The following is a 27,326-nucleotide window of genomic DNA, read 5'->3' as shown; positions in this document are numbered from 1 at the left end:
CCATCCTGTGTTCTGCTTATCCTTTGAGAGGGGGGGGGGGGGGGGGGGGGGAGCTGGAGCCGATCCAAGCTGACATTGGGCGAGAGGCGATACCCAGCACTCGCACGTACAGTCAATTTAGAGTCTGCAGTTGACCTAACCCCCAATCTGCACATCTGTAGACTGTGGGAAGAAGCTGGAGTAGCTGGAGCAAACACACATGGGGACAAAGACCCCCCAGGCCAAACCCGGAATCAAACCAGGAACCTTCTTGTAGTGTGGCAACGGCAGTAGCTTTACCTAACCTGCCTGACTGGAATGGTTCTGTTTGCTTTGTCAGTGGTGATGCTGGTTTATGAAACGCTTAATCGACATGTCCGACCGTGCAGTTAAGAACGAGTATGAATCCTGATTAAATGAAGAGTCTGTCGTAACCTCCATGATGGAATTCGGTTTAGTTTCCTCCGCAGCTCATCAAGTTAAAGCTGAAGTGAATCTGTACCGTCAACGAGCACATCCGTCTTCATTTGAGTCACTTGAATCATTCCACTGTCGCCCCAACGCAACATCCAAAAGTCTGTCCAATAAAATCTGTCTCTGGAACTGATCTGGGAGCTGAATTACCGCCTGAGAGCCAAACATGTCCTCTGCTCATATCCACGCACTTCTCTACCAGGTGCCAAGACCAGTAACTGGAAAATTGATTGATAAATTGACAACAATTGATAAGATGAGAGGGCGTCTTTTATCAACAATCTCAAACATCAGACTGCATTGATCACATTAAGCTCTACAAATCACTAAACATCCCCCGGGCTCAGACTCCCGGTCCAAACTGATAAAACAAAAGCCTCTATTTATATCCAGAAAGGCTGAAGGTTCACTGAGCCTCCCTCTGTTCCTCTCACACACGTCGCCACTGAAGGCAGAGAGAGAGCGTTTCTGTGGACACTTTGTCTGCATGAGTTTGAGTGTGTGAGTGTGTTCATTGGGGGTTTAGGTCAGAGATCAGGGAAACCCCAAATACCCCATCTAGGCCTTGTAAGCCTCAGGGACAATCCATGAGGAACACACACACACAGGTTTGTGCACCTATCCTTTGCATTAACATCTATTCATTGTATACAGCCTAACCTTATCCCCAAACTTAACCATGACTAATTCATACAAAATGCTAACCTTAACCAAGTCCACCTCTTACCACTGGGCTTAACCAGGACCTCAGAAAACCTGTTTTGCCTCATTAGTACCAGTCTTTGGTCCCAGTGAGGTCTACTGGTCCTGACGAGGTCCGTGTTTAAACTGGCAAAGGTCCCACAGGGGGAACAAAAAAACGAGTACACGCACATTCTTAACCCACATGCTTTACCAGACCAGATCTGACCTTGACCAGACCTGCCAACGAGGTTGCCGACAGACAGACACAGGGGATTCTGGGAAACAGGAAACAGGAAGCGGGCCCTGTGCGAGCTAAGGCTCATAGTGACTTGTGCGTGAAACTCTCCGTGTGTGGTAACGTGTGTGAAGACAGACCTGCGCCCCTTGCTAGAGCCCAACAAACTAAATTGCTTTAATGGTTAAAGCCGGCGATACATCGTGACAGTCTCCAAGTGTGTGTGTGTGTGTGTGTGTGTTCACGTGTGTTGGCCTGTGTGTGCGTGTGAAGCCCGTTGACCTGGGCAGCATTCAGCAGAGAGGCATCCAGGCCGGTGGGAGGAGGCTGCAGGAGGATCTCCGGTTTCAAACATTGCCGGTGCCCTGGGACCGGCCGTGTCAAAGGGCCTGTCCCTGATGGGTCATATTAGGGCTCTGATCCCCAATCAATCAGCACCGCGCTGCAAAGAATCCACAACAAGGCGGCAATTAGGCCCCGCCGAGGATTCAACCAAACATGTGGGCCAAATTGGGTTTGTAAGAGTTACTGTGTGGGCACTTCTTTGACGCAGCGAGAGTGTGTGCATTTGTGCGACTGCATGTGGGTAAAATACTTATGAGACAGAGAGGGGGGGTGGGGGGGGACCTAGCCCCAGTCTGCTCCGGACGTGCAGCGTAGAGAGGACAGAGGTGAAGAAAAGTCTCAGCAGGCCGTCTTTGTTTTTCCTTGTGTATCAGTGTAGCTACATACACACTGTGGTAATGTATACACACATTTAACAACTGGAATCCAGAAACAAAAGCAAACATGGAAAGAAAACCCATTTTCCACAAGAAGGTTTGGTCCATTTTCCATGTTTGGACATTGACAGGACACTTGGAAATGAAGAGGTATTGCAGCTCTTGCTCTCAGTGTCAGTCTCTGGGCTGAGAAAACTCCATTATTATGAAAGAATCATTATAATTCCAGCAGAACCCCCCCCCCCCCCGCTGTTAGCCTGATGTGGAGTGCCGAAGTGGATCAGTATGTGGCAGAGGGGTCTTGCATCCAAAAGCTGAGTGGGCCTGTCATCCCCTCAGTTGATGGGTGTGCGATGCTTGTGGTGTGGAGCCGAGAATCATCATCAATCCTGCACGGAATCTGAGAACCACAGCGGTGTTGACACTGGCACTGAGGTGAGGAGAAGTGAAACTGAAATCCAGAGTTTCTCAATGCGGCGCGCTCACATCTCTCCGCCCGAGTTAAGAGGCTATTGTGACCGAAAGTAGCTCGGCGGGTGGGGTGGTGAGAAGGAGACGCTGGATCTTACACTGTGGAGCCGGATTCAAACCTGCACGTTGCTCAACTGTCCCAGAGAAGGACACTCAGACTCATTTCACATGCAACAAAGATGAAGGGCGCGTTATTTCTCTGTTTGTCCACTAACATATGCCTTTAAAGTAAGATTTCAACATTTTAGCTTGTTTTGCAGGTGGTTAAGAGGTTTGCTATTAGGATTACCTTAAATCTTACAGCAGGTAAATAATGAAAGGAGACTGCAGGGAGGCTGCAACTCAACTGAAAATAGCCAAGACCACATTAATATTTCTGTCAGTAGCTGATTTAATGATGCTAAAAAGGGGCGGCAGTGAGTCTTGTCTGTTTTGATTGTCTCTGCGGCGTCTTGCATCTTCACTAGATCAGTGATAAGTCGTGTAAAAGCCTCAGTCAGCTGATGGGATCAGTCAGACCACAGGTTTGCCCGCTGGACCCGATCCTCAGACCCATGATGCATAGCTGCGAGCAAAAATGAATGTAACAGATAAACTAAATAATTATCCCATTTAAAAACTTGTTTGCAGCTCAGCTAAGTGCCGTGACATGTCCTTAATTAATTAATGAGGATTCCTGGATTCGCTTGCTGATCTTCATCAGATAAAAACCCTTGACGGCCTCTTTTGATCCACCTTCTCTCACAGAGCACAAAAGAGACCGTCCCCGGCAGTGATTGTGTAATTACCTGCTGTCTCCATAAATCATCTTGATTACACACAGACATTGTAAGTACAAGCCTCTCACAACAGCTGCCGTGGCACAGGAAGAAGACGGGAGACGAGGATTCAGAGACATCAATCAATCTGTTATTATTACAGTACACAAGTATTTTACTGCCCGATACCTTTGAGCCAGTCTGAGATCAACTCGGTGTGACATCTTCCAGTCATTACACATTTTGGAAACGACTTCTTGGAACCAATTTGTCAATCAAACCCGGCTCTCCTATGAGTGATACACACAGACACAAACACAGACACACACACACTCTACAGTCCTGTCTATACAGAGTCAAATTACTCCAGAATTCTTAAGCGTTTGATGATTTGATTGTAAAATTGGACTGTCAATCAGCGCCACACACAGACAACCCAGCAGACAAACACACACGCACACACACACACACCCTAAATGGGGTGTATTGATATAGAGCTTTTCACATTTTTTGCCATTCACCCCCATACACACATTCTAAAAGTGCATCTCTGTACAACACTTTCTATATGAGAATGGGGAAAACTGGAATCGAACCTTCTGGTTAGAGGACAACCGCTCTACCCCCCCCCAACCACAGCCAGCCCAGTGTAATGATGATGCTTTGTGTCCCGATAAGGAAGACGAGGTGGACAACACACACGCAAACACACACATATGTATTTATGCGTGTGCATTTATGTGTCTCTTTGTGAGTGTGTGTTCATTACATGTATATATGCACACAGGCAAATATGAAAATCATTTAACACACTTAAATATAGGAATTATTCTGAGTCACAAAGTTGCATCCGGACAAAATAATTACAAAACCTACAAAAAGTAAAAACAGATTGTGTTTCATATATGTCCACATGTAGGGAACATATGCACGTGAAGAATATAATCGTTATCGAACCAGCACTTTCGGGAATGTGTGATTGTTGGATCCACTGTCAAGAGCGCTTTCAATAGACACAGACAGAAAAGAACCAGGCCAGAGAGAATCTGTTCCTGGTTAAACACGTCTCTCCTTTATTCTTCAGAGTGGACAGAGGAGGGAGCACAGAGGCTCGGAGGAGGGAAAGAAAAAAAAAACAGCTATTTTTGTAATTGCCTTTTTTTGTCTGTGTGCCTGTGCTGAAAGAAAAGTGGTGGGGAAAGTTTTGAGAAATTTAAACAGCCTTGACAGCCAGGGTGCAGTGGTATTAATCTTTTCAAACAGGGGAGAAAACCCCTCTATTATAAACACAGACAGAAACTCCGGGATCAGCGGCCATGTTGCATAAAGTGTCTTTATCGCTGCTGTCAGATTAAACACTTCTACATCCATAAAGTTTTTGGAATTGTAAAAACAGCTGTTCTTCATATAAGGAATTACGAGGAGAAGAAATCAACTCATCTTTCTGTTACTGGGGAGCAACAAAATGGTTTTTCATCTAAATGCAAAAGAAGCAATATTCGTGGCCCCTGATGAATGTAGGTCAACTTTTGTCTTTTAGCTCAGATTTTGGTCTCCACCATCATATGTCTGTCTCTCTGGTGCTCAGTGCTGGACTGGATGGTGTTGCATGGTTTACCAACACAACGGCTTTGTAATATCCTTAATATACTCCTTTATACTTTAGGAATGACAGTGTGTTAAGTGTGTGTGTTTCACTCTGAAAGCTTATTCTGCTTACAGAGCCGACAGGACGGCCAACTGAGCCCGACACACCTCCACAGGCCCAGGGAGCACAACTGGCAAAACTGGTTTCTATTTTCCCATTTGGTCAAAGTTCATTGAAAAAGACGCTTAATGAGGAAAACGCTTGCAGCATAATTTCTGTGTCCCTGTCGAGATATTTAGGCAGGCAGCGTAGAGGGGAGTTTTTTTCAGAACCGCCAAAGGCCGCCTGCTGTGGCCGGGAATCACCGCCACGAGAGCGCTGAGAGTCTGAGGCCATAAAACCAACAGAATGGTAAATGGACTTCATTTATATCGAGCTTTTCAATTTTTAACGACCACTCGAAGAGCTTGCACGTGACTCGCATTCATCCATTCAAACAGCCACGCTTTTCACCACCACACAAAGCCATCAGGGGCAGAATCAGGGTCCAAGGACCGATAGCGGGCTGGACCACCCGCTGTACCACCTGAGCCACAGAGAGATGAGCTGAAAGATAATAAACAGGATGGGGAATTTCACAGTTTGCAACGTTTTTGTTTGTTTTCTGTGATCAATTTGCTCTTTAAAATATTTTTAAAGAAAGTATTAAACAACTTTTTCACTGGTCAAAAATACTAACCCCAGGCTTTTGTCTGTAACGTGAATAGATACAATCGGCATTCGATCCCAGGTTAAATGACTCTGCAGTAGATGCAGGTTTTTATCGGCTCCTGCTCCGATGGGCAGTGATGGAATCATGAAGCTTGCGGGAACAAAACTATTCTACTGGAATCTTGAAATGACTTATGTGCATTTTAAGCAGATTTACACGTTCTTGAAATAAATGCATTTACTGATCCGTCTAATACAAACTAACGAATGTGTTTTAAAAAAGGTGACATAAAGAGATCAGTGTACGTTTGCATCAAAAACACTTTCCCCTTCTCTTTTTCTTTGCAGACAGTTTGTATGCAGGCCTCAATGTGTGTGTGTGTGTGAGGGGGGGGGGTTACGAGTTATTAACTGCTTCTGATCCGAGCTTACAGCTAAACCTCCCGTCTGCTAATGCGGCTAATCGCCCCCGAACGCCGCCGACCCCGAGCATCAAAGAACAACATGCGAGAGTGTTAATGGTACCATCTCCCTCCCACTCCACGCCAACACTGTTTTTCTTTCACTCCCTTCACCCTCCCGCCGTCTCCATCTTCTTTTTTTTTCTCTCTCCTGCAATGAAGGAAGTGTGGCAGCGCACGGAGAGAGGGAGAAAGAGAGGCGGAGAAAGTTGGGGGTCTAATTTTGGCAGGCGTCGCTTTTTCCCCTCACCCTGTGTTTGTTCTGGCTCTATGAAAACATCTCCGAAGAGCGGAGGCGAGGAGGGCGAGGGGAGGGAGGGAGGAGAAAGTAGAGGAGGACCATGGGGTATTTGGAGGACATGCACTAATCTTTAGTATTTGGCAAAAAAACGCTGGCACTCCGATGAAGTTTGGATTTTTAATTTTCGTGAAATTGCATCCAAGCTGTTTAAACATTAAGAACCAGTTCAACATTTTGGAAAATATGTTTCGTGCCTAACAGAAATAAAAGTCCTGCAGTCCAGCATTCAGCCACTTGAGACTTTCTCTGGCCGACACGAGACCTGAAATGACTTGAAACCTCAGGTGGACTTGTTTTGAACAGCTATGGCAGGAAGACCTGGAAATCTAAAAATGTTTTAAAACGTTTCCACCATCTCCTCCCTCTTTCAATCGTCCTCATAATCCTTCCTCACTGTATTCCTGATCTGCCGCACAATCTCAGCCTGTGGTTGTAGTCGAAAAAACCCTTGAGGATATCAGCCTCGAGTTTCCCTGCGGCTGCTCTCACAAAACCCAACCCCAAGTGTACGAACACACACACACACACACACATACACTGTAATGCCCCGCACACCACACGGTGTATACTTAAGGCCAACGTGGAGGGGCTGGAAATCACAGAGCGAAGCAAAGATAAACAGAGGATATGAAGTTCATGTTATGTTCAGGTTCAACAAGGTGGGTGGCGTGAAACATTTCCCCAAATTTAGTAATAGTAATATTTGCGGTTAAATCCCCCCCCCCCCCCAAAAAAAAAGAACCAGAAGTTGCCGTGAAGGTGAATTTATTTAATTTAAACCGAGGAGCTTCTGCACCAGATGTCTCTCCAGGAGAACTTTGAGAAGCAGGAGACGTGTGAGCAGCTGCGTTATGAGGCGAGCGGGTCATCGGGTGTCATCATTAGGCGACCTTGTCTTCTTGACGTTTGCCACGCTACATTTACGGCTAATGGAGTCGGCCGTGACACTAATGACGAGCAGCAGTGACGACCCGCCCGCCGCCGCAGCTCCACCGCTGTCAAAGGAGGCCCCTGTCCGTTTAAATGAAGTCTGTAATGACTGTAATGAGACTCTAGATCTCGGCCTGGTCCTCGCCCGGCTGCAACACTTTCCTTTACCAGTTGGCGAGGAAGCAGAATAACACAAGGAGAAGTTAATTTATTTGAACGTGCACAGTGGGAAGTAGCGTGTGACGTGTAAAAGCTGCACATCGGGGGGAGTTGAAATCCTGGAAATCCTCCGATTAAGGATGAGGCGAGAAGCTTGTAGAGAAATGATTCAACTTAGGTCTGTTAACGTTTATGACCTGGATGAAAATTCACGAATATCATCATCACAGTGATTATCATGACTCTGACTCCTCTATAGCTTCTACAGCCATGTTTTCAAAGGCCAAACAACAGACTGTGAATAAAGATGGACGACGTATCTCAACCTCCTCACACTATTCAGAAAAGAAACCATATATAATCGGTGCCATCTTTTGCATTTCAAAGATATACTTACTCGACCAATCGTGACTCAATCTCAGCTGTCAATGATTCTTTGACTTTGTCCGTGACCCACTCATTAACATGGAGGAGGCGGGTTTATGTCCTATACTTCAGTGCAAGCCCTTTAAGAGCACTTGACATGTTTACCAATATTAACCCCGATTAAGACATTAGTCTGAATAAGACACTACCAGGTAAACAGCCTGACCTGAAGACCTGAACCTGAATGAGGACACTCGGAATAAGCACTAACTGAATTAAGACAAGTGGAACATTCAGGCCAGTATGTGGACATGTATACGTCTTAATCACATTATTAGGTTACACTGGAGTTTTCATTCCAACAGCTTGATGAAGCATGACCTGGATTCAAGTGTAAACATGTAGTAGGACATGTTAATATTCTGATTATTGAGTCATAATCAGAATATTTTATCAACATAAAATGTAAACATCATGATCGAAATGATGTCTTATTGAGAATAAGGTCAATAGTTGTAACACTGGTGTCAGCGCTGATCTCTTATGTCAACATGTAACTTATTTTGGTTCCACTTCGTAATCATTCATAGTTTATTTTCGATCTGCATGACTGTTGTGAAACCGAAGACTCTCAGATGTTTTTATAGATATTTAAAAACATCTGAGAGTTGTGATGTTTCTGTGCTCCAGCTGCCTCGTCTTTGAAACGAGCTGTAATTTGGTCCAACAACAAATAAATCAAAAAACGCGTAAACAAAAAATGGCAGAAAGCAGATGTTGGAGAAGGAGCATGTGAGCGAGACGTGTGCACATGTGGGTCGCCCGTGTGTGCGAGTGGATGTAGTACGTGTCGGGTATCCGCCGTGTGCCAGCAGCGAGGACTCACAGAGCGCCGCGTGGAACATGGCAGCGAGCCTCGCCGCAATGTCACCGGGGGAAAAACCATCAAGCCCGAGTCGTCAGATCCTGAGAGAATCAAACGAGCTGAGAGAGTTCATGGAGTTTCATCCCATGACACCAAGGAAACTTCAAAACAAAGCAGAGATCTCTCACTCTCGCAGACACCATAGCAATGTTTGAGTGAAATATCATTTTTCGATGCTTGAAAAACATTTTGCGTTGTTTGGTTTTATTTGCTTTAATTGTGATATGCGTGTTAAAGAGATCAGGCCTGTGGTTGGTTTTGCTTGTACACTCTGGCAGCGGGCGGCTAATTGGGCGACAATAAAACGTTATATAACAGCAACCACATAGACAGATGTGAGTCATTGTTCCACACGGCTCATTTTAGATTTAGTTTCTAGGTTAAGTTTAAGTTAATCGACTAAAACTCCGGAGCAGACACAGGGCCATTGCTCTCCGCTCTGATAATTAGATGAATGTCACAGGTTGTGAATATGTGAGCATTCTCAATAGTGTCTTGTTTTCTGATTAGAGTTGGCTGGAGGCAAATTAAACCAATTTCTCCGATGCTTCGAGGACCGGAGCCCTCGAGACGCCATCCTTTGTGTCCTAGACGTCAACATGTGCTTTCTAACATGGTCCACATTCCTACTGTACACAGACTGGACTGAGACGTGAAGCATGTGAGCTGTGATGGTCGAGCAGAAGCAGCCGCGGGGAACATAGAGTAAGAGCAATGATGATTTAGAAGAGTTATATTCAATATTCATTCAGCCACATTGAGATCTGAAGCAGTAGGAAAAGAAAATTACAGATCAAGCTTTGTTATAATGAATGAACATGCATCTTAGGACTTGATGACTAACAATGCTTAGATGTTCAGGCTGTGTCAGACGACCACAAACAACATGTCAACAAACTGTGGCAACACTGTAGGAATTGTCTTTAAAGGATTTTGTTTTTCGCTATCATGAAATTTTTTCTTATTATGGACAGGATAGGAACAAACCCACAATTGATGATATTCAATCCTCTGGAGTCCGGTTGGTTCACTAGACAAAGCTTGTGACACATTCATGAGCACAAGTTCTCTCTCTGCAAGCGACAGAGATCTCACTCAAAAGCAAATGTCTGCCCGTGTTAGTGTGGCTCGCATATTTTGAGAAGTGTTCCTCCCATCTGCTACAAACTGAGCAGTTAATGAAGTGCAGTGGCGAATGTGGTGCATTCAATAGACTGTAAACGTCCACCGAGGCCCAGCAGGCCTCTTATGGAACTACATTTAAATTCACTAGATGCACACACTCATAAATCTCAGTTCTTTTAAAAAGGCCTTATATTTCCATTATGATAGATAGAAAGAAACGGAAATGCTAAAAATCTTGCAATGTTAAAGAAAGTGAACAAGAAATTCCTGGATACCCTGATCCAGATTTGCACCTAGACTTTATGGGTTCTTTCTTGGGTCATGTCCCACCCCTCCACAGAAATTCATGGAGTAGTTTTTGTATAATCCTGCTATAACTGACAAGCTAATGCATGATTACAGCACTTTGTGAAGACGGCTGCACAACTGTTCATCCAACTGGGTCTAATCATGAGCAGACGAAAAACCTTGTCCCTCATCACCTCCACTGTGGAGCTCTGTCGGATCTGCACATTTGAAATGGAGTTTCACAGCATCTGGTCTTTGTGGTAACGTCCCATCACGCCATCCGTCACCATGACCTTGTTATTCCTCCGTTTTTATATTTTCTGTTTAGCTTAACACAGAGGAAACTGCTGAAGACTGTTGCTACAGTCTGTGAAACATGTCAGTGTCAAGTCGTCGAGTTGTTTCTCGAGACGCAGCGTCAGAACCGGCCCGTTCCAAACAGCCATGTTTAGAATGGCACTAATTTCTGAAATAAGACCCTCAGACCTTTTTGCAATTCACATCCTCATAGTGCTTACAAATCACTTTTTTCTTTTCTTTCGTTAAAGCGCCTCGTCTATTTCATCCTGGTTAGTTCAGCATGAATCGACTGACAGAGAGGAAAAATGAAAAGAGGAAGAGAGACTTACGTTGGCCTTCCTGCCAGAGGTGTGGGGAGCGGATCTGGAAAAGAAGACAGGGGGATTTTTTTTACAACAGGATAAACAATATTACTCCCAGATTTTTCTCTGTGCAAGCTGCCAGCGACAGGCCGGAATCAGCCAAGACTGGTGTCTCTGGAAGGAGCCATGATCCCAACCCCTCTCACCGAATTTGACGAACAGCACCCCCGTTGTGGACACTGTGCCCTGGCTGTTAGTGGCAACGCACTGGAAGTAACCCGTGTCCGTTGTGTCCAGGTTGCGGATCCGGAGCCGCGACCCGTACAGCATGGAGCGGTAGGACACGCGCCTGGGCTCCTGCACGACGGGGGCGTCGTTCTTCAGCCAGCGCACGGTGGGGGGCGGGTTGCCGGTCACCCGACAGAAGAGCTCGGCCGTGTGGCCCAGGGAGGTGGTGATGTTGTTCAGTGGAGCTTCCAGACGGATGAAGAAAGGACCTGAGAAGACACAGTAAAGAGGATATATGAGATAATACGACAGGATGAAGGGTATTAGGAGAACAAATATTAACAGTTCCCTTATATTCAATCAAGCTGCACCAAATTTCATACATTCAGAAATATCAGATCCCTTAACATTTGTTTCATCAAGATCCAGGAACAGTTATTTGAGAAAATCTTAAAACACAATGCTAAAGAAAGCAAAAAAAAGTGAATTCCTTCATCCAGCCCCTGATCTGGATCTGAACCAAAACTATTTTGGTCCCCTCTGTATCCTTTCACCAAGTTTCGTGGTAATTTGTTGTTTTTTGTGTCATCTTGCTCACAAACACACACAAAACACACACACAACCTCCTTGGCGGAGACAAAAAAAGTAAATTTGGAAGAAACATCAAGAGCGAGACGACTGGAAAACAGACAAACAAGAACTCCAAGCCAGGGGCTCACATAAATCCGACAACACTCACTGTACAACGTCAGAGGTAGTTTTCTAAAATAACATGCCGCTGCGTGCGTGAACACTGGTAACACAACTCAATGTTTTCAGGCCCACATTCAAAGTCTGGTTTTGCAGGTTATTCTGTGGCTCTCACTACGAGGGAACCTAATTTAGCTTTTCATCAGGGCTCTGTGATGCCAGAAGGGTTTTCCCCCGGCGTGTGAACGAGGCAACACGACCTGTGTGGTGGGTGCAGAACGTGTAGAGAAGAAAAAAAAGACCAAACAACCTTAAGGAGAGAATTTAAGTTGTTGCTGTGTTGTACAACACAAAGAAAAAGACTTGTTTTCGCATGATTATCACCAGGATCGCATTTTTCCTTCAAGGTGGTCAAGGCAAAAAAACAAACAATGTGGAGGGCCACCTAAGAGTTTAAATGTGCAAGAAAAACAGTGTTCATGTCACTGGAAAGTTCGCTGGACCACAGAACCCAGCGTAGGTATGCAGAAATGCTCCTGGTTACACACAACCGGCCAAAACAAACAAAGGAGGAGAAGCACAGAGAGGGGAATCTCGAATACGGGTCAGACCAACTTCAGAGTGTGTGTGAGTATGTGTGTGTGTGTGTGTGTTTGTGTTTGACTGGAGAGGTTGACGAGTACAAACACAAGCAGACCTGCACCTTAAAACGTTTAGAAGCCGTGCAAATGAATTAGTTAGATCATCTCGGCACTGAAACACACAACGTTTAATATGAATCATATCTCCTCCTTCAAAAAAACGGCAGCCCTCCACAGCCTGAAGTGGGATTTGGAGATAAAGCTCAGATGAAATCACACAACAGACGACAGTCGTCAGGAACGAGGCTTCAGAGGTTGATGGTTTTTGGATGATTAATAAACACCGACCCAAACACTGCACAGGATCCAGGTCTTACTTTCAAACCAGGGTTTTCCCTACAAGGGCATCGCTGTCTTCCACGAAGCTGCTCCACGTCTGTCTCGCTCCTAATACATCAGTTTATCCTCTACTGTTTATCACAGCTACATACTGCTTCTCTATAAAATTCCAGGGTTATCAAGATGAAATTGACTTTCCCACATGAAGCCGTTTGTGCTGATAGTTTTACTTCCATGAATCCCTCCCTTGTCTCTGTCCTGTCCTCTGAGGGTCAAAAGGGGCAGGAACCAATCAGAGCCGACATTGGACGAGAGGCGGGACACACCCTGAACAGGTCACCTGTGATTGGCAGGGCCGGGAGACAGAGAGAAACAACCAACTCCCACCTATGGGAAATTTAGAGTCTCCAATTTAGTTACACTAGAGGTCTGAGGTCTGTGGGAGGATCAGAGTGAGAAAACCCACACAGGGACAAGGACGACATGCAACCTTCACACTGAGAGGCCCCAGGTGGCCACAAGGTTCGAACCTGGAACCCACTGCGCCACTATGCCGTCCCTGAATCAAGCCCGTCAGCGAACTCTATTCCTCTCATCAAGTATTAACAGAGGCGTGGGATTCTTTTTACCGACAGTTTGGTTTGGAGCCTGCTGGCACCCTTACTTGGTCCTCTCTGTCACCAAAGCAATCTTTGCTGTAGTGTGTAGGATTTATCTGATGTAAACGTATTGTCGAGAGGTGTTTGGAGAAGTGCTTATGATGTGTCTGCTAAATGGAGATGTGGGCACATTTCTCTTGGCATACAACCTCTATGTGTGTGTGTGTGTGTGAGTGTGAGTGTGTGTGTGTGCTGTCCTCCTTAAAACCCTCAGGCTTATCACAGCGATGTGGTAGTAACAAGTGTGTGACAATATTTGGAGACTCCCACTCCTCTCCCCATCACTTCTCCTCAGTCTCACCCGCTTTTGTATCCGTCCTCCTTTCTCTAAAACACACAACCTCGGTCGCACAATCCCGTCTCTTCACATTAAAACATAAAAGCAGTCAGAATAAAAAAATGAGATACTTCAGAATCATCTCCTGCACTTACACTCTCCTCCCCTTCTCTTCCCCGTCTCTCCTCCTCTACTTACTCCTCCACTCCCTCGCCCATGCATGTGCAACAATTGTAGACATAAAACAATTTTTTCACTTAAGAGTGTGTGGGAGGAGAGTTTTTCTTGCATTACATCATGTAGACATACACCATTAACACACACACACTCATACTGAGCAGCTATAATGTCCACACACACATCCCCTGTGTTTTCAGTTTTTTCTTTAACCGTCCTGTAAATGGATTATCAAGGTAAATGTAATAATTAAATGTAACATGGTGTAATAGCAGGGTTATATAATGTAGGGCTATAGGTCAGACTCTGATTTGATCAGCAGCACAACAGCAATCTACAGTGTGTGTCTGAGTGTGTGGGAGTGAAGGGAAATGCAGAGTGCAGCACTTTGTGTATTTGTGTCACTTGTTGCTTTTCCAAACTTTAATTTGAATTTGATTTTCTAGTTTGATTGGATTATCAATTATAACCACTTTAAATGTCGATATTTAGATATTATATTTATGAGCACAGTACAGTACAATAGAATCCTCATAATAATAATAGTGACATCATTTTATGGTTTATACATATACTGCAATGTATAATAACATTCAATATGGTATATGCATGTATTTCCGTGAATCAAGAGCAAATAGGCTTTGGGAATGATGGTTGACCCGAGTGTGGGAGAATACAGGGTGGTCAACGTGATGATGATCTGTGGCATCTTAAAACCCCCCAAATGACTTCATGTATTAAATGAGGACACGTCCCCACTTGAGAGTGAGTTTCGCCAAAGGCAAGAAAGTCACACAAGCTGAGACACTTCATCGTGTGATTAGTTGAGGTTGATGGAAAAGACCAAGTTTCTTTTGGACTTAACGACAGCGCACCTCATTAGCTGCTGCAATAACAGACTCTAGAGCAGCGGGACCAGAAAGGGACAGAAGAGACGAGAGGAAAACGTTGAATGATTTAATAGCAAACATGTCCTGCCAATGTCTGTGTAACAAGGCCACTCTGTATGTAATTGTCTCGCGATGAGTGTTGTGGTATTTGGCACCAGGAGCCCCGTGGAACTCCAGCTCAGGCCGCGGACTGTCCCTTTAATGTGGCAGGCGGCTAAACGGCGCCCTGTCATCAGCCTGCATTTTCTCGCAGCGGTTTTGTGCAATCAAACACTCACACGCGAGCACACAAATGTAAACACACGCACACCCACGCAGCCGCAACACACACAAGTTGCCCCCGAGCTCGGAACTGGACCGTCCTGCAGGTTACCTTCTCATTTCGGCAGCAGCTCTATATTTGAATGCATGTGTACGTTCACCTACGAGCACGGCAGTGAGGCTGGGCCGGGCCGGCTGCTCCCAGAGCAACACAGGCTCAAAAAGCAAGAGCGGCCGCACAGCTAACTAAACACGCTCTGCCGATAGACCCAGCAGCCGGGACTGTAGCGCTGCCAGATACGGTTAAAAGGTGAGTTTCATTAAAGTTGGGTCAGTCTCCAGCAGAGAGAGAGAGGACAGGAAGCCAGAGGAAGAGGAAAAACAAAGGACGGATGAAGGAGAGCCTCGGAGGAAAACCAGTTCAGTAAACTATCATCACCCCAGACTTTAGCCCAGTAATGAGCCGCTTTCAGCTTGATAACTTCCTGCTACTGATGCGTGCTGATAGAGCCACGCTACCTGAATGCTGTCTGCTCGCTCTATCAAAACCATTCCCCGCCTGCAGACAAAACAAGTGGTGCAATCACCGTCCATCCATCAGATAAGAAACAGATGTTAGTCACGGGGCTGAGCTCAAAATGACACACACACACACACACAGAGTGATACACTACTTTCAACACATGGTTGCGTGCCCGTGTACAGATGTGCACACGCAGCAGGTTTTTCATATTCCATTGTTGTTGTGAAAAAAACTAAAGCCGTCTCTATGATTTGTTTGGAAGTGCTGCTCATTGTATTTATGAGTTTTTAAACTTTCCTGATTGTTCACCATAATCATTATCTTGACTAAACGGCTCAATCACGTCCACAGAACTACTGTGTTCATCCTCTGCTCCACAAAGAGTCGGTTGTGGGAGAGCTGGCTTTGCAAGGAGATGAATTGAGCAAACCGGACAAAATGGGACAACACAAAGTTCAAGATCAATCAAGTCTCAAGATGACGATCGTCCAAGTCCCAGTGTCTTCATGAGGGAGTGGGTGAGGACAGGGGACGTGATTTGACTGATCACTCCGGGCAGCGGTGTCGACATCCAGAGAAGTTTACGTATGTGACTCAGTTATTCCAACAATGATTCCACTGTGTGGGTCTGCTGATCTCAACCTGGGCAGGTCCTGTAGACTTGAACGTCCTCGACAGCAAAACTGGAAAACTTCATCAGACAGGAAGGAATAAGCAAACCGAGCACATGCAGGAGAACCGAGCAGCTTTAAAGATGTTGTCATCTCCATATCCAACAAACCTTTGAAGGGTTTTGGACCAGGTGGAAAGTATGTGACACTTTGACTTGCTCGTAAAGAATAGGAAAGCACGCACATCCAGACTTGATAAACACCAGGTGCTGGACAGAACGGATGAAAACCAGAAGCGGAGAAACGTCCGCAAACCAGTTCAGGCTCCCACAAACCTTTTAGTGACCTCGAGGTACACAATTACTTCATGTCAAGTTAATAGATCACTGAGGAACTTTTTCTAGAGCATTTAAGTTCAGTGTGTGATCCTCTGCCAGAGCCCAGCTCTCAACCTGCACAAATATCAACCTCGTAAGACAAACTATAGGAACTGATTAAATACATTCTCAGAAATAAGCACATGTTATGTTACACAACAACTGCCAACGATGTAGAGATGAACACTTAATCAATCGCCTAATAAGTGTCAATATGTTTAATTAGGTACATCTTGGGCAAAATCAAAGGACGATCAAAGGAAGATACTTCAGTGTCACCTGGTTCCAGAGCCACTGCTGAGAGCTCTTACCTTTCTGTTATTCACTAGGATTTGAGTCTGTGTCCTTTTGACTTTGACCCCCCACGACTCACTTGCAGTAAATACGGGGGGGGGGGGGGGCATCGACGTCTCCTGGATTTCTTGCTTACTCCGATATTTGCAGTTTAAATTAGAAGTCGAACCACACCCCTTCTCAGGTTCTACATTCTGCGACATTCTCAACAACAGACGTCACTATTCTCACAACACGCAGGTGAATAAAAAGAGTTACAGCTAGTTCTACGGGCTCCGTCATGTGACCTTCTCCCCTGCAGCACATCTGCAAGCAACTACCTCCCCAGAACACATGTCCTGCATTTTCCTCCCACACGGGATCCTCGGTCCAGCGGGAGGCAAACTGCGCAAGTTGATAACATACGGCGACCGAGAATCTGCAGAAGGGTTTTTTTTTTTCTTTTGAATCTACACTTTGAACCAAAGTGTGAGAAGATGCCGTGAAAGCACCGACACCTTCTGAAGCTCTGCTGGAAACGTTTCCTTCCAAGGGACCCTAAAGTAGGTCAGTGGAAATTAGTGAAATGCAGTGCACCTGTGGCCGAGTTCCCACATGTTGAGTAGATCAACGTGTGATTCGTTCCATCAATTATCCTCCACAGTGGCCGTACTGGGACCAGGGCTGTGGCCTGGGTGGCTCAAGGTAACCGTTTGCAGAGGAGGTCATTGTGAACATACTATTGAAAGTCCTTTCAGACAAATGTGGAGTTACAGTTCAAGATTGCACCACGGACATCTTGCCTTGTTTGTAACAGTTTTCTTGCTTAAACATAAATAAGGATTGTGTTGAAAATCTACTTTTTGTGAGTGTGTGTTTATGCATGTGTCTTTACCATCACTAGAGGAGCTCCATGAAGCCGTAGCTAGCACACTGGGGTCTTGGGGAAAGTCAGACCCTGCAAACAGAGGAAATGGAGACAGCTATTAGCACTCTTGCAATACTTCAATTATCATTTAACTTCAATTCAAATTAGACATTTTTTAGGGGAAAGTCTGTATTTATATAGAATAGAGAGAGAATAGAGGAAAAAAGTGCCACATACACAAATTCAAACATAACAGGACACCATTAAAACTGGGAAAAGGTTCTACTTCATGTAAATGTCCAGTAAAGTGTAAGAGCGACAACCCAACAGTGTACTGCTACGATTGCGTCAGTAAACAGAGGCAGAGCTCTAATTGATTCCACTCACTGCATAATGGTTCTTTAAACAAAATGAAATCTGTATGATGTAACTGGAATGAGACAACACGTGTTGTGTGCCCTATGGGAAATGTGGGAAACACCTGCCCAGTCGGAGGTGAGTATTTAAATGACTGCACCAGTTCAATGCTCAACACATCCGCAAACATCATCCCGAGTATGTACGTGTGAACACGGGCTCATTTCAAAATGCAACAACACAAACTGATAAAGATCTGCAAAGCCACAAACGCTGACCTAATGATATTGTTTATTACAAACACAGTTGCCCAGTGACTTCATACTAGAAACAAATGTAAAACTGGGATGATAAGCACTGTACAGTACATTTGCTGGGGCAGATCAAAGCTTTGAGTGTATAACAATGAGCCTATCAGCACAGCATGTGGACCTAATGCTGCGTTATTACCAGCTGACGACAGGACGGCCTCTCTGCTTTTCATTACAGCAGAGAGCAGAAGGAGAAGGAGCTCCGGTGTGCACCGCCCCGGGTCACAAGGTGAAGCCTGTAGAATGAAGAAGCCAGTGCCGGGCCCAAAGCAAGAAGGACGGACAAGGACGGGACCTGACAATGTCTTTTGTTCATTTTTTGCATATTCTCATGGCACCGGACAACCGACAAACACTCCACGCACATGTGTTTTCCCACGATTACAATCAGCTACAAGTTCTGCCTTTCCAGCCAACCGAGTGTGTCCGTGAGTGTGTGCGTGTGTGTGTTTCAGGGCAGGCTGGAATAGTTTAACATGATAAATGAGTAAATGGCTGCCTGCCAACCGAAGGACAGGCATCCTCCAGTCACAAGCATATGTCAGGGCGCAGGCAATGTGCACCGACAAGCCTGTATGGCTGGAGATATGTTTGCGAACCGAATCCCATTCCCAGCTATGTTCTGGCGCGGAGCTGAAAACGGCTCCATGGATTTCGGGAATAGTTGACATTCTTGAAAACGCTCTGGTTAGGAGTGGTCCAGAGCGCATCTGCAGCCGAACGGGACCAGCCGCCTGACACGGGGTCACGCTAATTGGGTGATAATGTGGCGTTTCACACATTCGGCGTCAGGACGGTGGAGAGCGTGTGCCGGTGCTTGTGAAACAAGCTGTGTTAATGAGCAGGGCTCTGGGCCTCTGCACCTGTTGGTGAGGGAGTCGGCCGGCTTGGCAGCAGGCTCATAACCGGCTGGCAGCTTTATGAGTTATGTTCGAGATCGTTGCAGATATGTTGGGCGACCGGCTACTGGGGGGGAGATAAACTATAAAGATGGGAAGCTTGTTCATCATGTCATCTCTCTTAAAACCGCTGTTTATTCTGTGTTCACATGATAATTCAGAACCTCTGCTGCCTAGGTTGATATTCTCCTGTATATCTTCATGTCCTTGCATGTGTCACACGGCTCAGGCTCTCACATGGGGACACTGGTTTGGTCCGACGAGACTTTAAGAAGCTCGGAGCTCTGTGAAAAGAAAAGATGGCCGAGAGCAGCCAGGTAAGAGTTCAACAGAGGGGCTGGAATAGAGGGGAAGGAGGACGGAGCGGTGCACCAGGCCAAGGTGTATTAAAACGATACGAGGGAGGAGCTCTTCAGAGGAAAGTGCGGTATTTCCAGGAACTGGTTTGGAGCTTCCCGTTGTTTTTCCAGGAATAAACGATAACAAGTGAATTTGTACTTTTCTTTACCCGTTTCTTCTTCTGTTTCTCTTCTATTTAATTTCTCCTCTATTTAGGTCACATCTGTTCCTTCTCTTCCAGTGAGACAATCATCGGGAATATCTGGGGATGAATTGCAGAGTAATTTTGAGATTAGCTTTCTAACTTTTCTCGGCAGTGGAGGGAAGCAATTGAATTAGGCCCCGATTTGTTAATGAGGGACTAAAAATAGGCACCTTCACCGCGCCTGTGTCAGTTTAGATCAGCGGTTCTTGCAGGTTCTGTTGCGGCAAGCGGATTCTGATGGTACATGTTAACCGCATCTGTGTATCATAGAGAATGAAGCAATAGAAGCTATTAAAAAGGGCCTGGATTTGAAGACTGAGGAAGAAACTATAGCCTTCCCTCAGGCTGGAGGTGGCGTAGTTACTCATACATGTACAGCTTGTCTGGATAATGGATAATGAGTAAGATCTTTTATCAGTCTACACTATTTTCTTTCCAACCATGACCCCAACTTTGTAGTTGTAGTTATAATATGGCAGATCAGTCTTTTGCATTGTTCTTCTGATGCAGTTCTCAAACGTTTTGACTCCTAATATCCCTGGAGGTGGTTGAATAAATAAAGGAAATTTATTTCGGGAATGCATTTTTATTATTTACTTATTTTGGGGTTATTTTGTAGCATTTATGACAGAAATATGTGATTTCATAATTTGATTTCTGGAAATCATCAACCTCTCTTTCTTTTTCACAAGGATGGAGATTATCTCCACTGTTAAAAAGCTAATTTTTACAGTAATTTCCCTAAAAGTGGCTTTAAAGAAAAGCAATATAAAATGGGTCACTGCACTTTAACTTATTCAAGCCAAAGAAAACTATTTAAAGTTTCACATCGCAGTACCGGTGGCTGTCTTTAGGAACAGGTAACTGTTTTTAATGTTTTGGCTGAGCTGTTTCCTGTTTGTCAGAACTGACAGGTTAAACACATTTTTGGTACGTTGAAGTTAACGCACATCGAAAGCTTGCATGTCTGACACGATTTATTATCCACTATTCTTGGCTGATTTGTCATATTTCATCAAATTCAAAGTCAAGTTTTGGGTGCTCTTCTTTCATTTTTAACTGGGTGCCATTCAATCGCCATCCTCGTGGCAACAATTACAGCAAATGGTTAACGTGAAGGTTCCTGTGAGACGTCCAGACAGAAAGTTCCATGAGAGCAGCCTCTGATCCCCATCCAGCTGTATTTGGCTTAGGATGATAAAAATCACGCAGGGACATGAGCTTAACCCCTATAAAGCTCGGTGTGACTTTACTGTGACAGCAGCATATGGGAATTAGTGCAGAACTTCAAACCCGCGGGCATGGGAATGAGGGGAAAGGAATGAGAAGGAGGAGAAGGAGAAAGAGGGGAGGCCTCGGAGGAGGGCCAAAAGCAAAACCGAATCAGAAATGTTCAATCTGAGTGGCTGTGCATAGCAACTAATGTGCTGTTATATGGTCTGGGGGCCGTGTTTGGAGCCAGGGTGGTTGGTGCGGTGAGTGAGGCTGATGTATGAGTTCTCCTGCTCTGTTATTAGGGCCTCTCCCAAGGCCCTCTCTCATCCCCGTTAGCTGGAGAGCTGACCCGAACTCAGAGGTTATCAGGGAGAACAGGAAACTCACCAGTCTCACAACGCAGCAAAGATGTCAGATAATATGTCTTCCTTAAAGTGGTGAGAGATACAGTAGGTGAAAGGAATTATTCAGGAATGGTAATCATTTGCTTTTTCGAATCTTTCTTCAAGGAGAGAGTTGCAGGTTCATACATTAAATTTTGGGTTGTTACTTGAAAGGTTTAGATTCTCCAGAAAATGCATAAAGTTCCTCAAGCTGGCGGAAACACTTGGTTTTAGCTCCTGTTTTGTGATTGCATCTTTTACAACAAGGATTTTTTTTAAATCAAGATCTAAGAATAAGTCTCAGTGAAATCAAGGAAAATATAAAAGTAGAAAGTGGTAGGGGAGTTTAAGAAAGTGAAAAAAGATCCTGGATTTGGTGGTAATCCGTCCAGTAATCTTTCCATAATCTTAAAAACACACAGGGGTGAAAACATAACCTCCTTGGTGGAGGTAAAAAAATGATATAACACTATTCTTCTGTGCTTTGTTTTTATCTTTGAAAACTACTTTAGGTGCCTCTTTCTTAAAAACGACTTACCCAACAAACCTCATTTCACAAAACCTTTATGTGATCACGTTCTCCCTCCCTAACCGAATGTCTTGTTACAGAGGGAGACTGTGTCAGGCAGCTTATGTCCTGTTGCGTGTATCCAGAACCAGACTGAGCTCCACTCGAGCTGCCTTTATGACTTATTAGCGCAATTAGTTTCAATATTGGAAAACGGGCAGAAAAGTCACAATGATCTGAGAGAAGAACGATTTTTCAAGGCCAAGAGGAAGGAGCGAAACAAGGAGAGAGAGCGAAGGGGGAAAGTCGGGGGAGAACTGAAAGGAGAGCGGAAGATAAATGGAGGGAAGAAGCACTTGGAAAATGTGAGAGTGCAGAAAAAAGAGAGAAAAATGAAAAAATGAAGGCACTCATAAAATCTGCTCCTTAAGAAGTGGGTTCCCGTCCCAACGAGCACGGAGTAATTGTGTTAAATGGGAATAACTGTTTGACTGGTCATACATGGGCCCTGAGTGGTGGTCAGCGATGGGGGGGGGGGGGGGGGGGGGGACGGAAACGAGCCTGACGACAGAGGCAGATGGAGATTTTACTCAAATAGAGGAATTTGATTTTATTACAACTTGGTTCTTTTATTTGTTGTTGTGGTGAATACATTGGTGTCACTTTACCATCTATTGAGATGTTAGTGAACAGAGCTACGTCATCGCACCCCATCAATTCCAGATGATCTGACGAGTTGTAGACAAGCCAATGAATCAAGATCAAAATGAATTAGGAGGTAAGATCGTAAGTAAGGACCACAGATTGTATATAAAAGGTGGACGACAAGACAGCTCCTGAAAAGTGAAGCCAAATCTTCTTGATCGTCCCCTGGTGGCTCAGTGACGTACAGGTCGTAAACCCCACCTCCTCCATGTTGGTGGATGAGACATGGGCCAAACAAAAAAGTAAACCTCAAAAAGTTGTTCTCATTGTAGGCGGTTGTTGTCACTATGAGTTTAACTGTTCAGTTTTCTGATAGGTTTGGTTTTTATTAGTTATTTGACGCTAAATAAAGGATGTAAAGTCATGATGGACAGCAGCAGGCAAGATGGCAGCGTTCAACATTTTGGCTTCACTTCTGGATAGTGGCAGGAAGTGGAGATGCAACTCTCACCTCTATTTACACTCTATGGTAAGAACACTGTCCCAAGATCTTCTATGCAGAGGCAGATTTTGTGTGTACTGTGGTGTAAGTACTAAAGAAATACACAATGCAGCATATGTATATTATTATACATTTAAAACTGCCGGCAGCACAAGTGAAGCATCTCTCTGAGCTCATCTAGTAGCAAATAGAAGTAATGGCACGACTATGGCAGAAATTGTAAAACACTGAAGTGGAACAAGCCTGAAATTACCCTATAAAGTCAGATTGTAGAGCTAGAAACAGGATAAGATGTGTCCCTGTGTGTGTCTTTGTGTCTCTGTGTGTGTCTCTGTGTGGCTGCACCTGTGTATGTGTGTGCAGGTGTTAGTTCCCAGGCGCAATTGGAGCGTGTAGAGGAATAAAAGCAGGCCCAGTTCAGAATCCACCTGAGGACATCATGGACCACAGAGCACAGGAATCGGTGAGACAGAGAAAGAGAGAGAGAGACAGACACACACTTTATAAGTAGCCCTACAATGTTCTGCTGTGTAACCTTATAAGTGATACAAGGGGTTGAGAGAGAGAGAGCGAGAGAGAGGCAGAGGGCTGGAGGATGGGGGGGTGGGGGGTCACGGTAGATGACAGGAGGTTGCGGGACAAGGCCTCATTCTGAATCCGAACAATAGACAACAAGAGAGAGAAAGAGCTCGAGTTGCAACGGAAGTTTGTTCTTACACGAAAAGACTGGTCAAAATAGGTCGAGAAAAGAAAAACATTTCTTCATCTTAAAAAAATGTTAAAAGATCTTTTATTGAAATTTGACTCCAAGCTTTGGAAAAGTACACGTGAAAGTCTTGTTTGGCTTCGCGTTAAATTCTTGTTGAATTTCAATTTCAATTTAAATGTTTTTATTCTCGCTTCTTTATTCAAGAGTGTGATCCAGGTCACATGGAGGCACACATATCTCCCGCTGTAGCTTTGCTGTCTTGTATTTAATGTAAATTTTCTCTTGTAGAAACATTTCAAACCTCAAATCCTGATTCCAACCCCCTCACAGGAAACACAGAAAACGCTCTTAGCCTGACACCGACCACCGAAGCTCACGAGTAGATAATTTCAAACTGCAGCCTGTCACTGCACAAATTCTCTCACGGCATCAGGCTCACATCGACAACTGTCACTACTCGGCATTCCTCGGTCGCGGCAGCAGAACACTGCTGAGTGGACGGCAATAGAAGGTTTGTGGGGACGCCTCGTAAATGAGCCATTTAGCAGCCGGCTATAATCAGCAGGATTTTATGTGTTGGTTCTTTGACCCTTTGCACCTGCTTCTCAAGTAGCTGCCACAAGAGCCGGGGGCGGTTCCATATGATTGTTTACTGACTTTAATATAATTATAACATGATATCGTATTTATTTTACAAAATGTTGGGTTTGAAAATAATGACTGTGATTAAAAATGTAATTTTAAAAGTCTAAAAATAAAGATTATTGTTTCACATGTGATTTTTGTGGAACCAGTTTGATCTTTTTATGTTGTTAATGAGATGATATCTATTTGCAATATTGTCCAGGTCTACATCACAATTCAAAAGCTGTACTTGTCCATTAACCTGCACATTTATACCAGTGGAAAATTAATAATTAAGTCCATCGGAAGACTTGGATATCTATGAATTCTGGGAAGAAACCAGAGATCGCTAAGTAAAGACACACAGACGCACAGATTCCACTGGAGCTTGGGAACAAACTTCTCTGTCTGGATTTATGTAGAATAAAGATTTCAGACGTCTCCTCTGCACAGATTAAAGATTGGCTACGTGCTGTGAATCCTGACAAGTTATTTATCATCAATCGATTGGCTCTGCAGAAGCCGGGTCTCTATAACGTACTGGTCTCACCGGGCTCTGGCACAAGGCCCTGATGTCTCCCACCACGCTGATGTTTGAGTCCTGGTTATGGGTGAGGGTTGGGTGAGGGTTGGGTGAGGGTTGGGTGAGGGTTGGGTGAGGGTTGGGTGAGGGTTGGGTGAGGGTTGGGTGAGGCTGTCCTGTGCTCGTGTTACAGGCGGTGTAAGCAGACGGATGAGGAATCTGCACAAGCATGTCACAGTCGAGCTCATCTGTTTTTACCTGACAGGACGGGTACGTACGTGTGTGTGTATCTGTGTGTGTGTGTTTGTGTCTGTGTGTGTGTGTATCTGTGTGTATTAAGCTTTCTGGAAAACCTGAACGCTTCCAAGCAGACACACTGAGCCCAGAGACCTTGACGTAATCCGCGGAGGTAACCGTCTGCTCATCCGTCTGCGGAATGTGAATCGAGTCATCGCACCTGTGTGTCACTGCGGCGCAGCTGATGTGAAACATAGTTCAATATGAAATATGGTGAGTGTTTAAAACTTTACGTCCGAGGTCTGGGTGTCACGGGTCAGATGCTGAACGCAAGATTTAAGGCCTGAAGCCGTCAGTCAGGCTGTCTGAGTGCGGGACATGGATACACTCATCTCATCTGGCCTCTCCTACGTGACTTCTCCTGCAAGTAGTTTATCATGGACGCTAAAAGTGTGCACGGTGCGAATGCCAAGTGGTGAATGCCTGCTCAGGTGCAGCCAGGGACACGCGCAAGCGGCACATAAGCTCATGGCCGACATTCCCAGATTCCTCGAGGATGACAAATCCAAAAAGGAGAGGCCCCTCGCAGATGGAATCTGGGAACGGCAGGAAAATGGATCTCAAACGTGACTCGGATTTAGACGTCATGTGACCACAGCTAAGCAGGGCACTGTTCCAGAACCACTCTTCATGTCTGTCTGCGTTTCTTCTCTTGCTGGGCAGAATCTCCCCTCGTCTGCAGGACGCATGACGACTGAGATGCTGTTGGCAGTCTGGCTGCTTTACATCAATGAAGAGTGTTTAGGCCAAGAACTATTAATGAAACACAGAGCGTGATCGAGGAGGTTGGATTCAAATGACACGTTTAAAACACAGCCACGGTGTAGTTCAGAAAACAATAACCTTAATAATATTGCTGGTCTGTCTTCCATCCAGTCATGGTCGCTCTGACTGTAGATACAATAACGCAACACATGCATGTAAAATAATACCATTAAGCAAACATCTGTCAGTCTGTGCATGTCCACACACAGTTATTAATCATAAAACAATAGTAATAACATTGCTCATACTTTTAAAGGGCAACGCTCACACTATGTGAAGGGGTTATTACTACACACGGTATATAAGTGTGGAAAAAAGTGCAAAATCTGGAGAAATACAAATCGGGAAAATAAAAACTCTGGTTCACTGGAATAAGTGAGTTTCTGTGGCCCAGCTGAGTGACAGGGAGCATTTCAAGGGACTTTGAGACCAAAACATGGAACCAAACCGAGCGTCAGGGGTTTAAATCTGGTGCCATGGGGCCTCGTTAGTAGGTTAATGTTGTCAGGGGCCCCCTCTTGGCTGGGGGGGGGGGGGGGCCCAGGCAGTTGCTTCCTTTGCCTAACTTATTGCAACGCCCCCTGGTCGAGACTCTGACGCAAAACCCTTCCTCGCATCAAGTTTACTAATTTTATCAAAACTAAATATGACTCATACGTCAGTGTCATTGGATTGAATTTCCTTTCATGAAGATTTTATTGCTCAAAAATAAATGTGACCCAAAGAAACAAAGACCACAACCACACTGTAGAGAAGCTGCAACACAAACATTGACTTTATATCTGATCAACTTAAAGAAGTTAAAGAGAAATGCATCACATAAAAATTATATAAGAGACCATTTCTCTCTATCTAGCTTCACCATATTTTATCAATCATCAGCAGAGCCTTCACTCACAACACAGAGTTCGCTTTTAAACTAAAATATGCAAAGTTTTGAATCAAGAACTCTGATTCGTTCAAGCAGTGCGGTTTGCAAATGTTCTTTCTCCGATTGAACCGAGTGTCACACGAGCCGCTGACTGCTGATAAACTGCACTGAGGGATTCTGGGAAACCGGGTCTGAGACATCGTGTCTCCAGCTCAGGACGTCATGACAGACGCTGTAGGATGGACTCAAAAAGAAAATCTGACTCCGGACCAAAGTGAGACAGAGACAGAGAAGAGAACAAAAAAACTTTTCCTGTCAGTCTCCGAGTAAAAGGTCAGTGAAATGTCTGAGTGAGCCAAAGAGACGACAGAACATTTCCAGAAAGTTCCCATTGAGTGAGCGGGTGAGTTGACGACACTTTAACATCGGACACCAAGAGTGAAGGAAGTATAATTCCAGCAAAAACGCCCTATGTTCTCATTCTTTGTTCTTCCCAGTCTGATACCAGAGAGCGAGTTCAAGGCAGACAGCGTTTCCAGCACGCGTCCCCGTCAATCACACGCCCATGCTCGATGGGAACCCTCTCCTGGTCCCGGGGTTAAGAAAATAAGCAGCAGCATTCCTCCACTTGTTTGGAGG

The 27,326-nt window shown here is 44.9% G+C and overlaps 1 protein-coding gene across 1 annotated transcript in view; it reads right to left on the bottom strand.

Moving 5' to 3' along the window:
- The window catches only part of ror1 (receptor tyrosine kinase-like orphan receptor 1), a 113,639-nt gene that overhangs the window by 21,076 nt on the left and 65,237 nt on the right, over positions 1 to 27,326 (bottom strand). The window contains exons 2-4 of the mRNA XM_062394671.1: positions 17,562 to 17,624; positions 10,986 to 11,276; positions 10,807 to 10,840 (exon numbers count right to left, since the gene is read on the bottom strand). Of these exons, the coding sequence (XP_062250655.1) occupies positions 10,807 to 10,840; positions 10,986 to 11,276; positions 17,562 to 17,624 (388 nt within the window). The remainder of the gene's footprint in view (positions 1 to 10,806; positions 10,841 to 10,985; positions 11,277 to 17,561; positions 17,625 to 27,326) is intronic.

The sequence above is a fragment of the Platichthys flesus genome, chromosome 9 (genome assembly GCF_949316205.1).
Source record: "Platichthys flesus chromosome 9, fPlaFle2.1, whole genome shotgun sequence".
In the NCBI taxonomy this organism is placed as follows: domain Eukaryota; kingdom Metazoa; phylum Chordata; class Actinopteri; order Pleuronectiformes; family Pleuronectidae; genus Platichthys; species Platichthys flesus.
The sequence above is the reverse complement of the archived record's forward strand: the minus strand, read 5'-3'. Positions and strand labels throughout refer to the sequence as shown.